We start from the raw sequence: 13,706 nt of genomic DNA, 5'->3' as shown, positions 1-13,706 counted from the left end.
TATTTCCTGCACTTGAATATGATAGGGTTTCACGCTAACAGCAGTAGATACACCACACAATAATATCTCAAACAATATTATATGTGCTGCAGTAGAAACAGCTATCAACATTTGCTGCACATGCATTGGATGTAGTTGTATGAAGAGAAATAGTGCTGCAAGTGTCGTCGAGGTTTATCTTTCTATGATATGCCAAAAAAAAACAGACCAATAGCAGGCACATTCGAAATTGTGGCTCCTTACTTCCGATTTAAAACTTCATCCAGTTAATTGGAACCATTGGAGTATTAAATGCACATCGTTCCGAGAGTGGGAAATTTGTGGTTTTAATTGGGACATTATTTGAAAAGATACAGGAGCAGAATTTGGCCACTGGGGCCATCGTTTCTGCTGCGTAATCCTATGACGGCTGACATATTCTCCCTCTGCGCTACATTCTGTTGCGTTATTCCCGTAAACTTTGATGTTAAACTTTGGTTAACTGAAACAGTTATAAGACCTGATATCTGATGGCTGATTTCGATCGAGGACGTGAACTGTGATGTTGTTATTTGGAAGACGAATATTGAGCAGTTCTGAAGACAGCATCGGTACCTTTACAATGAACCCAAGCTTATTACTCTCAGCTGCCATTCTCCCAATGCAACCTCATCTCAAATTATAGACTCACTGTTATGTATGCTTCCACATCCCTGTCATCTTCCTCGGTTCTTTTTTTTTCAAAATAATTCACATCTTCCGTGATGTGACGTAACCAAAACAGCACACAATCCTTCAAATTAGCCTCACCAACTTCTTATAAACTTCAGCATAACTTCTACTCAGATTCAGATTTGATTTATAAAGGCCTGTGTCCGAAATCTCTCTTTGCAACCTATAAAACTGTGACGCCACTGTCAATAAATAATAGAATTCTACTCCCAGATATATGTGACGTAAAGTACTCCACAGGGCCACGCCATTCTCTGTGTGAGACCAGCCCTAGACTATTTTATTGAAGTGCAACAGTTCGTAACTGTGTGCATTAATTCCAAGCTGCAATTTTCAGCGCATTTATCCAAAAGGTCCAGATCCTACTACAAGCTCAGGTAATTAAAATTTTCTATCCTGCATGCATATTTATTTCCGGTCATTCCTTATATTTTCTGATACGATCAGGCCAACTATATATGATTCTGAAATCTTCACCTATATGCTCGACCAACTGGGATGTAAACTTTTGCCGAATTAAACACAACAGCAATTAAAGCGACATAGAATAACGTTAATTATATGCCACATACCTCAGCTTCGTCAATGATTACCACATAAATTAATTTCGATACGACAACAACAACGAGTAATAGTTTGTTGAATTATTAACGTATAGAGTCTTCGTTTTTCCCAGTAGGTATGAAGAGGAAGCAAAGATGTTTTTAGTTGTATACCTACCTTCCGTACAACTCACTCCCGCATCTTCTCCGTGATTGCAGTTATTATTCCCCCATCCTCCGAAGGAACAATCCCAAAGGGCGGTTTCCTTTCCATTGCACGCAACATCATCCATCCAGATATTCCCGCTGCCTTGCCCGAAGCGAGCCTCCGTTATTGCTGCTGCGACAGAGGGACAGCCCAACTGTCTGCAGACAACCGTGGCGTCGTCAGTTCCCCATCCATCGTCGCATACCGTTCCCCATTGTTCATTGTACCGCACCTCCACTCTCCCTGAACAGCGATTGTCGCCGCCTACCAGCCTTATATCATGTTCTGGAAAGACATTCAAAGCAAAAATTACTGTGGGACAGCGGCATATATTTACTTTTCAATTTTCTACCTTCCTGGTTATAACACAGTGTATGAATGTTTGTTGATACGGAGCGGCCATTGTTGGAGCAGTCATGGTTAGTAGTAGGCCAATGATTTGTCAGGCTATGGCTCAAAGTAGGATTCGGATCGGCAGAGAGTTGGCTCTGAGTAAGCTTCTGTTACGTTTCGCTATTTTTCTCATTGTTACTTTCTTACTTAATTATATTGGTGTACAGGGAGAGTCTCATGAACTTTAAATGCTTGAAGTGCATCCAGCAGCAACGCCTTTCACGACCGTGTTAGGGATTGAGGTAGCATATAGATACAGTCACTGGAGCTTCTACGGAAGTGTCAACAACAACAACCAGACTAGTATCAAACACGTCCATACCTGTGACTCCTTGTTCCGGATATAAAATTGAATCCGGATAATTGGAAAGCACAGAACGCTCAATTCCCATCACTCCGACAGCGAGAGACTTGTGGATTTCATCGTTAAGCGAACAACGATAAGGAAATAGGAACTTAATTATGCCAGAATGGCCATCAAATCTACTGTTCAATCTACCATCTATCGTATATTCTCCCTCTGAGATACAGTCTGCTGCCTTCTCCCTGTAATCTTTGACACCATGCTTTGGTTGATGTGAATCAGTTATAAGCCACGGTGTCTAATGATTGAATCAAAATGTGTTTTTTAGACGGCGATGTTCTTCTTTGGTATCAATGTTTTGAAGACCTTGTCGGTGTCCAAACAGGGAGCCTAACCTATCATTTTCAGCTGTGTTAGAACTGCTGGTAGACGGGACGGAAATTTCTCTTCATATCATTGCCTTAAATGGAAGGATAAAACGATTCACAAAAACAATTCGGGTCGTTCCTGATTGTCGTTCAAGAATTGGGAATCTCAGCCCAAACTATGGAATCACTTTAATGCATGCTACAAATCATGTTCAGAAACTATTTGTTTATTTATTTATTTATCAATGCAGGGATGGCAGAGATGATAACTGCTTTACTCTCAGCCAAATGTTTTGCGTCAAAGTTTAAGGGGAGATGACGAGTTGCTGATCAGAGTGTCAATAAATCAGCTATAATAAATTGATGGAGAGTCTCGATTGCCCCACTGATGAAACTCCGCTGTTATGTCTTATGGACTTATGGTCTAAGACAGGGGTACCAAACAGAAGTTCCACGGACCACCGGTAATGATAAGGCTCCACGGTATTAATAAAATGTTAGAAACCCTTTGTCTAAGGTCATATTCACATATCTCCCGCTGAGTAAGTGATAGAGAATTTAGCTTTTGGTGCCTTCTTTTCACTACGGCTCAATTTTAACTCCGGGTCATGGAACCACAATTCGGGACGTGATTAGTCTGGACGTAATCAATCTTTTTGTAGATTAACCATTTGCATTAACCAGCAGGTGTGTATGTACGCGTACAAAGTAGTCATGAAGTGAGACTTTTCTTCTGGTTGTCGGCGTGACTAGTCGCGTTCCACAGGGGTTAGTCTTTGGGGTTATTCTGTGGTGAGGAAGGCAAATGCAATGATACTATTCATTTCAACAGGACTGGAATATTAAAGCAAAGATGCAATGTTGAGGCTTAGAACCCTTGGGAGCGACCGATATGTGAGTATTTTACTGCCCTTCATCTTAGAAGGGCTGTGCTGAATCTGGAGAGTTTTCAAAGGGGTTTCTGGAAACTCGTATTTGTGAACAGCCTTTGCGTCATTCAAGCCCGATGCCCGATTCACCAACGCTAACCGTTCCCCACTATCCTCTGACATTCACCTCCCCTCTTCCCGAGCAACGACGGTTACCACCGACTATTCTTACAATTAGACATGAAATGAAAGGAAATGACTACATTTTGTCTGTTGCACAGAAATATTTCATGTGTGTTTTTCTTGCCGTCTCGTTGTCTTCCATATTATGGCCATAATATCTCTTTAAATATGTGCTTCAAATATCGGCAGGCAACCCAATGATATCTGGAAGTAATCATTTCAGTTCTGCTGTACCTATGCTGTAGCACTTACGAAAAGACGCAATTCGAGCGGATTGATTACAATTATCCTCAAATGAGCTCCGTTAGTTCAAAAATTGTCATGCGTTAGTATTCTTTTCACGTGAGCCACAGTATTATATCCAAACGTCCCATTGAGTGATAACACTAATTGAGGAATACAGTTTCGGCGCCACCATTCCATACTCGCAAGGATTTCCATGAAAGCTAATCTCATTTGCCTACCTTTGGCGCATATCCCTCCAAAGCTCGCCTGTTCATGTAACCGTCGAACTGTATCTTACTGTAGATAATATGCCTATTTGAATCGCGTCATCTGGAAGCTCATTGCATTTACTGACCAATCTCTGGGAGAATGTAGTCCTCTTATTACTGTTAAGGTTGCTTTTATCAACTGCTGAAAATGCCATCACCGGTAGATAGGGTCATGGAGACAGGTTTTTGCACAAAAGTGTTCATAAATCAATGTATTGAGTACAGGAGACAGGATATTAAGTTGAAGATGTATAATACGTTGGTGAGGCCTATTTTGGAGTTAATGTGCAGTCTTAGTCACTAATTGAATGGAAAGATGTAAATAAGATTCGAGTACAGAGAAATTTGCAAGGATGGTGCCATGTTTGAAAGACGTCTGTTATAAGGAAATATTATAAGGAAATAAGGATGGGGGTGTATGGAGGGGTAAGTCACTGGGACTAGGCAGAAAAATGATTCGGCACAGCAAGAAAGGGTATAAGGGCTGTTTCTGTGCTGTAATGTTCTATGGTTCAATGGTTCTATTGAATAGGTTAGGACTGTATTCCACAGAACGTAGAAAATTGGGAGGATTTTTGACAGAGCTAATAGTATGCGGAATTCGTGGATAGCAGGCGTGTGGAAAGCAATAGCCCTGGTGCATGTCGATGAAAGTAGGAAGCTTATATGTTCTTGACATGGACTAGATGGGCAAAAAGGACTGATTATGTGTTGTTATTTTCGATTACTCTATGCCCTAATGCTCTAGAATCTAGATTCTAGAATCAAAATACAGGAAAGCGACTGCGCAATTTCGCGCAGGCATAGAGCTACAGAGCACAATAAAAATATAACCTCCATTTTCCTTCTCCTCAAAATAATCTGAACATAAACTTATTTTACCATTTCTAGGCCCCCACACACAGTAGATCAAGATTCTATTCTATGTTCTATGTTTAAGATCCTTCTGAATCTTGAAAGCATCCGTTTTGCTGTATCTGGGAAGGTTCTTCTGCAATCCCACTTAGATAATTGATCTGGATCATACGGTATATGCATTGGTAATAATTCCAATTTCCAAAGTATTTTAGCCAATCTGCTCCTTGAAGTGGTGCAATACACCATTCTTTCTTATGAGTGCCCCAGAGATCCGTAAACTTTCAGTTACTACCTATTGATACATTTCTGTGAAAGTAATTTATTTTATTAATTTCCTGTTATGAATTGCAGCAATGGATATTGTTGTAACCCGTAGGGGAAATATAGGCCGTGCCGACCTTCTGGGCCTGTACTTTCTGAAGCGTTCTGAAGTATAAAAGTGTGATGAAAGGGTGTATTACTTATTAGGAAATATCTGAGGTACCTCAGATTTAAAGAAACATTTAATGAATGTTTTTCATTAAATTTCTCCCCGAGATTGGTCATTTCATTTTCTCTTTAGAAGCAGGTATTACGTATGTGTATTAGAAATGCTGTGCATTGAGGACTACAGGTGAAACTTTGACCATATCAACTGATAACTCGTGGGACAATCGTTCTAGTTCTCATTTGATGTTACGTCGGTGCATTTATTCGATGCTTGATGCTTCTATACGAAAGCAATGCATTAGACAATTAGGGTACAACATGATTTTGAAGGTGTAAATTGGAGTGGCTCAAATAAGTGCAAAAAGTTTCTTGGAATCAACATGTACAGTGTGAGCAAGGAATTGAAGGACATTAATAAGGGGAGGTCTTGACTGTATTAAAACTCAACTTGACCCATCGGGACTACTCTGCTATTTCATCATGGCTGATCCATTTACCCACTTAGCCTCAATCTCCTGTCTTATCCCCGTATTTCATGTTCTGACTAATTCAGAATCTATCAACTTCTGCCTTAAATATATCAACTGAATTGGACTTCACAGCTGCCTTTGACGACGTGTCCCACATGTGTACCACACACTGGGATCCAATTCTCTCCATTTAAATTTCCCTCCCAAAAGAGAAGCTATGGAATTATTAGTGTGGTTCACAGATCCACAAGTACATTACAGCTGTCATCACGCATATGAAAAAGATGTGGCCATTCTTTGACGAAGCTTTAACAATAAAAGTGAAAATCTAAGTAACGCTTAATAGATGACTTGGTAGAATTGTTGAAAATGTACTCATTTTATGTTCCAATAGCGTGGACAGGAGGGTTCAATTCTTCCAGAAACCAACATGTTAGGTTTTTTTTTTGTTCTTTGTTTGTTTGTTCTCTGGCGAGACAAACACTTACACAGACAAAACCGGATTTTAATGTCAAGAGTCATTGAGGTACAGCTCTGAAACAGGCTCTTCGGTCCATGTAGTCCATGTCGAAACATTTCCCCAATCGGCCTGCGCCGGAACCATAGCCCTTATCAAATATATAGTTCATGTACCTATACAATTTTCGCTTAAAAGCTGAAATCGAGCTCGCATGCACCACTTGCCTGGCAGCTCATTTCACACCGATGCCCCACGAAGTGAAGAATTCGCCTATCATGTTTCACTTAAGTTTTCACTGTTTTCCCTTTACCAATGACCTCTGGTTGGTTTCCCACCCAACCTCGGATTGCATTTACCCTCTCTCTACCCCTCATATTTGTGTATACATCTATCCAATTTTCTCATAATCTTCTATATTCTAAGGAATGTAGGCCCATCCAATTCAATATTTCATTATACCTTAGGTCCTCCAGACGCGGATGTGCCCTTGTAAAGTTTCTTTGTACTCCTTCAACCTTATTTACATCTTTCTTGTTCGCAGGTAACGAACAACGTGCCACATATTCCAAAATAGACCTCCTTAAGACATAAACAACTTCACCATATCACCCAAACTCCTGTCCTGAATACACTGATATGTAAAGGCTAATGTGCCAATCCTTTTCTTTACGACCGGACCAAGCTGTGTCGCCACTTGAAACTAATTATGTACCTGTATTCGCATATCCCTTTATTCTACCACAATCAATAAGGTTCTACGCAATTAGCAGCGCCTTTTTGCAGGTGTTTAAGTTCCCTCTGAAAGCCATATAGCCTTCCTTGCTGTCCACTACACACCAAACGATGTGGCCATCCGCAAATTTGCCTATCCAGTTAATTACATTATCGCCCACGTGGTATAGATGACAACAACGGATCCAGCACAGATCCCTGCGGCGCAGGACTCTACTCAGAGAGGAAAGAAAACCTAATGCTAGTCTCTTGCTTCTGTCACAAAGCCAATAGCTAATGTAATTTATCGCGTCAACTTGAATACCAAGAGACTGAATCGCTATGACCAATCGCCCGTGCGTGACCCTGTCACATGCCTTGCTAGAGTCCATGGAGACATTTTCTACTGCCTTAACTTCATCCACTTTCCTGGTGACTTCCTTAGAAAACGATATATGCTTAGGCCACGCTGCCTATCCTTAATCAGTCTATGTCTTTCCAAATATTTATGAATCTGGCCCCTTGGTATACCTTCCAATAACTTTACGCAACTGTTGCACGCATCCGGAACATCCAGAAATAAAACGCTTATCCGCATGAAATTGGAAACGAAGCTCCATCTAAAGCAAATTCCAACTGAATTTAAAGGATACATATGGTGGAATGCGGGGCTTTAAATTTGAGCTCTACGGGGTGCAAACTGAAGTAGCAGAACAGTTAATGCTGAGTAATTACAAAGTACACTGCAGATGCTGTGGTCAAATCAGCACGCACAAAAGCTGGATGAACTCAGCAGGTCGGGCAGCATCCGTTGAAATGAGCATTCAACGTTTCGGGCCGAGACCTGACGAATGTTGATTGCTCATTTCAATGGATGCTGCCTGACCTGCTGAGTTCATCCAGTTAGTGGGGAGCTTGTTGAGACAGATGTGGCTAAGACCTCAGTCAATGTCAGGTAATTATAGGATAAGCATTGTGCGCAAATTCCTTAAGCTGCGTATGTTTCAGTGCCAGCGAAATCCTATGAAAGATAGATGACCACAGGACATGGATCAACAAACAGAAGTATGATATTGTAGACATTACGTCGACGTGTCTGCTGAAAAGGCCAGAACTGGCACCCCAATATTCCTGGGATTCCTTGCCTTAACGGTACAAATCTTTAGGATTTAATGAAAGGGGGCTCTCATCGAAAATATTCACGACAGTACTCTGTCAAGACAGAATATTGCACTCGTCTTGTGAGGCATTATGGAATGCACCGAGTAATAAAAAATGTATAACGACGTGAATGGGACTGTATTGCAGGCCTCACAACAGTCGGAGGGATTTAAGGGAATAAACTTGCAGACATCACAGACTGTTAGGAAAAATATAAGTTTGTTATAGGTTCAATTTAATGTCGAAGAAATGTATACAATATGAATCCTGAAATAGTAGTCAGATGTATGTGCCGTGGTACACTTTGTATCCAGTGATCAAAATGTTATTATCTTCAAAGTAAATGAGCAAACGATAGCTCTGGTCCAAGAGTTGAGATTCGAATTTAAAGAAAGTCCAATTTTACTGCTATCGTTATTGGTCTGGCAACGGTGTACTTAAGGTGGAAGGCTTTCAAAATTACACTTTGAGAGTGCAAAGCTTGTATTTGTCTTTCAGAATAAAGGGTAAAGATAACCGGTGTAGGAACCCATGATTTTCAAGGAATATTGAGGCTCTGGCTAAGACAGCAAAGCAGGTGCATAGCGGGTATAAGTAAGCATAACAAATGTTTATATATGATACGAAATAAAAGAAAACGCTTTCAAACGAATCGGGAGGGCTAAAAGACAGAGCGAAACAGAATACTGAGCAATTTTACAGATACGTTAATAGCAAGAGAATTGCAAAGGAAACGTGTTCTACTGGAAGATCAGAAATGTTTTCGATGCATGGAATCAAAGGAGATGGGGAGATCTTAATTTGTGTTTTTCATTCTTATTTACTTAGGAGATGGATTTAGAGTATTTAGAAAAGAGGCAAAATTGCATCGACCTCACGGGGCCTATACAGATGACAGAGGAGAAGGTGGTTGATGTCCTGAGGCAAATTAGGTTGGATAAATCCCCAGAACATGACACAAGGCAAATGTAGAAAATGTCGGGGCTCTAGCAAGGATATTTGAATAACCCTTAGCGACGTGTGATGTAGCGGAACATTGGAAGAAATACATTTTTCCCGTTGTTTATGAAACACTCTCAACATTAACCAGGAAATTAATAATCAATGATGCTGACGTCAGTAGCATGACTGTTATTGGAATGTATTGTGTAGGACGAGATTCATGTGTATTTCAATAGACGTGGAAAGATGAATGGCTGACTTCTCATCTTTTTTGCCGGTCCTGACGAAGGGTCTCAAGCACGGTAAGTTTCACACAGTGAACGGTAGACAGTAGGGAATTGGGGAATGCAGGTCCATCATTCATTAAAGTTGGCAGCACAGGTTGATGGCGTCGAAATGAAAGCTTTCAGCAGATTGTCCTTCATAAATTAAAGTACTGAGAATAGCAGCTAGGATGTTACGTTCAAGTTGTATAAGACACTGGAGAGGTCGAATTTGAAAAATTGGTGACCTGCCTACAGAAAACCTGTGAATAATATTAAAAGACAACAGAGAAAATTCACAAGTAAGCTGTCGGAAATGGAGGATCTTTCTCATAAGGAATGATGGAATAGCTTCGGAGTTTTTTTTTAATTTTGATCGTAGTAAATTGGGAAGAGATTTGATAGAGGTATAGAAAATATAAGGTATAAGTAGGGCGAATGCAAGCAGAACATTTCCCATTGTAGATTGGGTGGGACTACGACGAGAGATCATGGGTTAAATATAAAAGGTGAAATGTTTAAAACTTCTTTGGTTGTGAGAGGGTTGTGAGAATGTCAAACGAGCTGCCTGCGCAAGTGGTGCACGACTGCAGCGCTTATTAGAAGTTTGGATATGTACATAGATAGTAGATGTATAGAAGGTTATAGACACCGTGCATGTCAATGGGAATAGGCAGTTCAATTGGCTCTGCATGCTCCAGTGGGACCGAAGGGTCTGCTCACGTGCTATGCTTTTCGGTGACTCTTGGACACTGTGTCACAGGCACGCATCGCTAGACGTCTGGTCAGAAAGTGACATTGAAGCGTGAGCTAAGGAAAGTTAAATTGAGAGATATCAAAGACTAAGAGGGATGCTTTCATTTCAGGATGTGTGGCCAACCGGGAAGTGCCTCCGAGATTTCTGCTGGAGCACAGACAGTGTGAGCTATAAATTGGATGATAAGATTCTGCCAGAGGATTTTAAAGATTTGCAAAATACTTGAACATAAAGGAACAGAACCAGAATGTGTGAGTGCATTCAATGTCGTTGGTACTAGCAGGTAGTAGATTCAAGTATATGCAAATGGCGGGAAATTGAAATTTTCTGATATTCGGAGGATCAACCTGCTCGAATCACAAACAGGTAATAAAAAGAAAGCTTTACCCCCTCTCTCACTCCCCCCTCTCTCTCCCCCCACCTCCCTCCCTCCCCCTCCCTCTCCCTCTTCCTCTGTTTATATCTCGCTCTCTTTCACTCTCGCTCGCTGTTCCTATCTGCTTACATGAGAGAACATAGAGAGGTAGAAACGGTTTGTGACAATGCACATGCGCACGCGTATGCATGAGCATGTTTGTACTTGTGCATGCGTGCTTCAGCGAAAATGTTAAAAAAGACTAAATTAGATATATAATTGGCTGGATATAAAATTATATTCAGGACACAATTCTGTTTATAGAGTTATGAAACCAGTCCGATCCAAACTCTGTGAAATATGCCTGTTTGCATTAACCGCAACAATAATCCTTATAATTTTGTAAACCTCTTTCAAATCTGCCTTTAATCTTATACTGTCGAAGGAATAAAGTCCTTACCTATTCAGTCTTTTCTAAACACTCAAGCCCTCCAGACGTGCCAACTTCGCTGTTCCTTGTCAGGCTTATTTACAACTTTCCTCCAGGTAAGTAACCAATGCCCACTACTTCAACATAACACCCCATTTCCTGCATTCAGTAGTTGGATTTCCGAAGTCGAATCTGCCATGGTTTCTTACCGAACCAGTCAACCTGTGACGTCACTTTCAATGAATTCTGGACCTGTATTCGCAGATACCTCTGTTCCATAGAATTCTTCAGTGCCCCACTGCTCATTTTGTAAAGACTGCCTGGTTGCTCCAACCGAAGTACAAAACCTCGCACTTGTCTGCATTAAATTCCACATGTCATTCACTTAGCCCATTGTTTTTTACAGCTGGTCCAGATGCATATGCAAATCTGAGAAGTCTTTCTCCAGTCAGAGAGGCAACAACGTACTACCAGTCTCGGTTTTCTCACAGGATATTATTGTCTAATCCCATTTACTACCTCATTTTGAATGCAAAGCGACTGAACCTTCTTGACTAACCTCCCAAGCGGGACCTTTTCAACATTCCTACTGGAGTCGAAGTAGCCAACATCCACTGTCTTGTTTGCATCAACTTTCCAAGTAACTTCCTCAAAAAAACACTCTATAAGATTCGTTCGGAAGGAACTTCGAAGCATGAAGCGATACTTGCTATAATTAATCATTCCTTGTCTATCCAAATACTCATATATCTGGTCCTGTAGAATACTAGCCAATCACTCTCCTTCTACTGATAGCAGGCTCACCGGCCTATAAATTCCTGATTTCTTTTTAGTGTTTTTCGTAAACAGCGGAAGAACTTTGTCTCCAATCCAAAGGGTCCACACCTGTCGCTAAGGAAGATTTAAGTATCTCTGCTAGAACCACTACAATATGCATGCTTATCTCCCACACGATCCGAGGAAACACGTTGTCAGGCTCTTGGGATTTATCCACCCGAATATGACTCAAGACAGCAAACATCACCTCCACTATAATCTGTATAAGTCCCATGATCTCGCTGCTAATTTGCTACCTTTATATAGAAACTGTGTTCGTCTCCCAAGTAAATAAAGTTGTAGAATTCAGTTTCAGATCACCCGATATCATTTGGCTCCATGCATGGATTACCATTCTGATTTTCTCATGGACCAATTTTGTCCCTTGGTATCCGTTTGCTCTTAATATGCTTGTGAATGCCTTTGGAATCTCATTTCCTTCTCCGGAGGTGTAAACTCATTTCTTCCTTTAGCCGTCCTTAATTCTTACTGAAATGTTCTCTTGCATTTCTTATATTCGGTAAGTCTCTCGTTTGTTCATTTCTGCCTATACCTGCTATGCAGAAGGCTTATATTCCTCAATATATTTTGAAAATCATAAGACTGTAAGACACAGGTGCGGAATTAAGCCATTCAGATGATCGACCCTGCGCTATCCCATCATGGATTATCACGGATGCCACTCAAGCTCAGAGTTAACCACTCGCCATATCCTTTGAAGCCCTGACCGATCAGAAACTACCAGCCTCCTCCTTATATATACCCACGGATTTGACCTCCACCGCAGTCTGTGGCAGAACACTCTATATATACACTCCACTCTGGATAAAAAATAATTATTCTTACCTCTGTTCTATCAGGTCATTGAACAAATTTGCAGTTGTGCCCTGTTGTTCAGGATAACCCCACTACTGGAAGCATCCTCTCCACATCCACACTGTCTAGTGTTTTCAACATTCGCTGTGTGTCAATGAGATTCGTTCGCTTTCTTCTATATTCCAGCGAGCGCAGGCCTAAATCTACAAAACGCTCCTGATATGTTAGGCCCTACAGTCCGAGAATCATTCTCGCGAACCTCATCTGAACTTTCTCCGAAAACAACGCATTATTTCTGAGACATGGAGCCTCTCCAAGGACGGCCTGTCTAGTGTCTTATGAAGCCTCGGCATTATCTATTTGGTTTTCTCTGCTATACCCCTCGAAATAAATGTCAACTTGGTATTTGCCTTAGCCTCAACATGTAAATTAACCTTCCGGGAGTTTTACACAAGAACTCCTAAGCCTGTTGCACCTCTGATATTTGAACATTCTCCACGATTATATGATAGTCCACACTATTGTTCCTTTCATCAAAATGTATTATCGTATAATTCCAAACACTCTATTCCACCAGCCACATTTTTGCACAATCATCCAAACTGACTAAGTCGAGCTGCAAACAATTTGTTTCCTCAGCAGTACCTACCCTTCCACTTCGTGTCATCCTCAAGCTTTGCCACAAAGCGATCGAATACATTATCAAATTCATCGAAAAACAATCTGTAAAGTGGCTGGCCCATACAGAGGAATACCGTGGGTCACTGGCGGCAAACGAGAAATGCTCCCTGTAATATCTATTTGTTTCTTCCTGGCTATCAGCCATTATTCTATTCTTGCTCGTATTTTTCATGTAACGCCATAAAAGTTTAATTAGTTAAGCAGCCTCGTATGTCTCCTTATGAAATGTCTTCTGAAAATCCAAGTTAATGACATCTAGGGCATCTCCTTTGTCCATCTTGCTTGTTACTTCCTCAAAGAACTCCAACAGATTTGTCAGCTAAAATTTTCCTTCACAGAAGCCATTATTACTGTTTTCACTGGTCTCCAAGAACCCCTAAACCTCAACATATTAACAGGCTCCAACAATTTCCCAACCACTGAGATTAATTTAACTGGCCAATAATTTCCTTTTTCTGCCCTCCTCCCTTCTTATACAGCGGAGT

At 40.9% G+C, this 13,706-nt stretch overlaps 1 protein-coding gene across 1 annotated transcript in view; it reads right to left on the bottom strand.

Annotated features, from left to right (window-relative positions):
- LOC132380688 (deleted in malignant brain tumors 1 protein-like) overlaps window positions 1-13,706 on the bottom strand; it is a 97,140-nt gene that overhangs the window by 76,475 nt on the left and 6,959 nt on the right. Inside the window, 1 exon segment of the mRNA XM_059949674.1 lies at window positions 1,432-1,746. Within this exon segment, the coding sequence (XP_059805657.1) occupies window positions 1,432-1,746 (315 nt within the window).

Source organism: Hypanus sabinus, chromosome 24 (genome assembly GCF_030144855.1).
Source record: "Hypanus sabinus isolate sHypSab1 chromosome 24, sHypSab1.hap1, whole genome shotgun sequence".
Classification (NCBI taxonomy): domain Eukaryota; kingdom Metazoa; phylum Chordata; class Chondrichthyes; order Myliobatiformes; family Dasyatidae; genus Hypanus; species Hypanus sabinus.
Note: the sequence above shows the minus strand (reverse complement) of the source record. Positions and strands in the feature narration are given on the sequence as shown.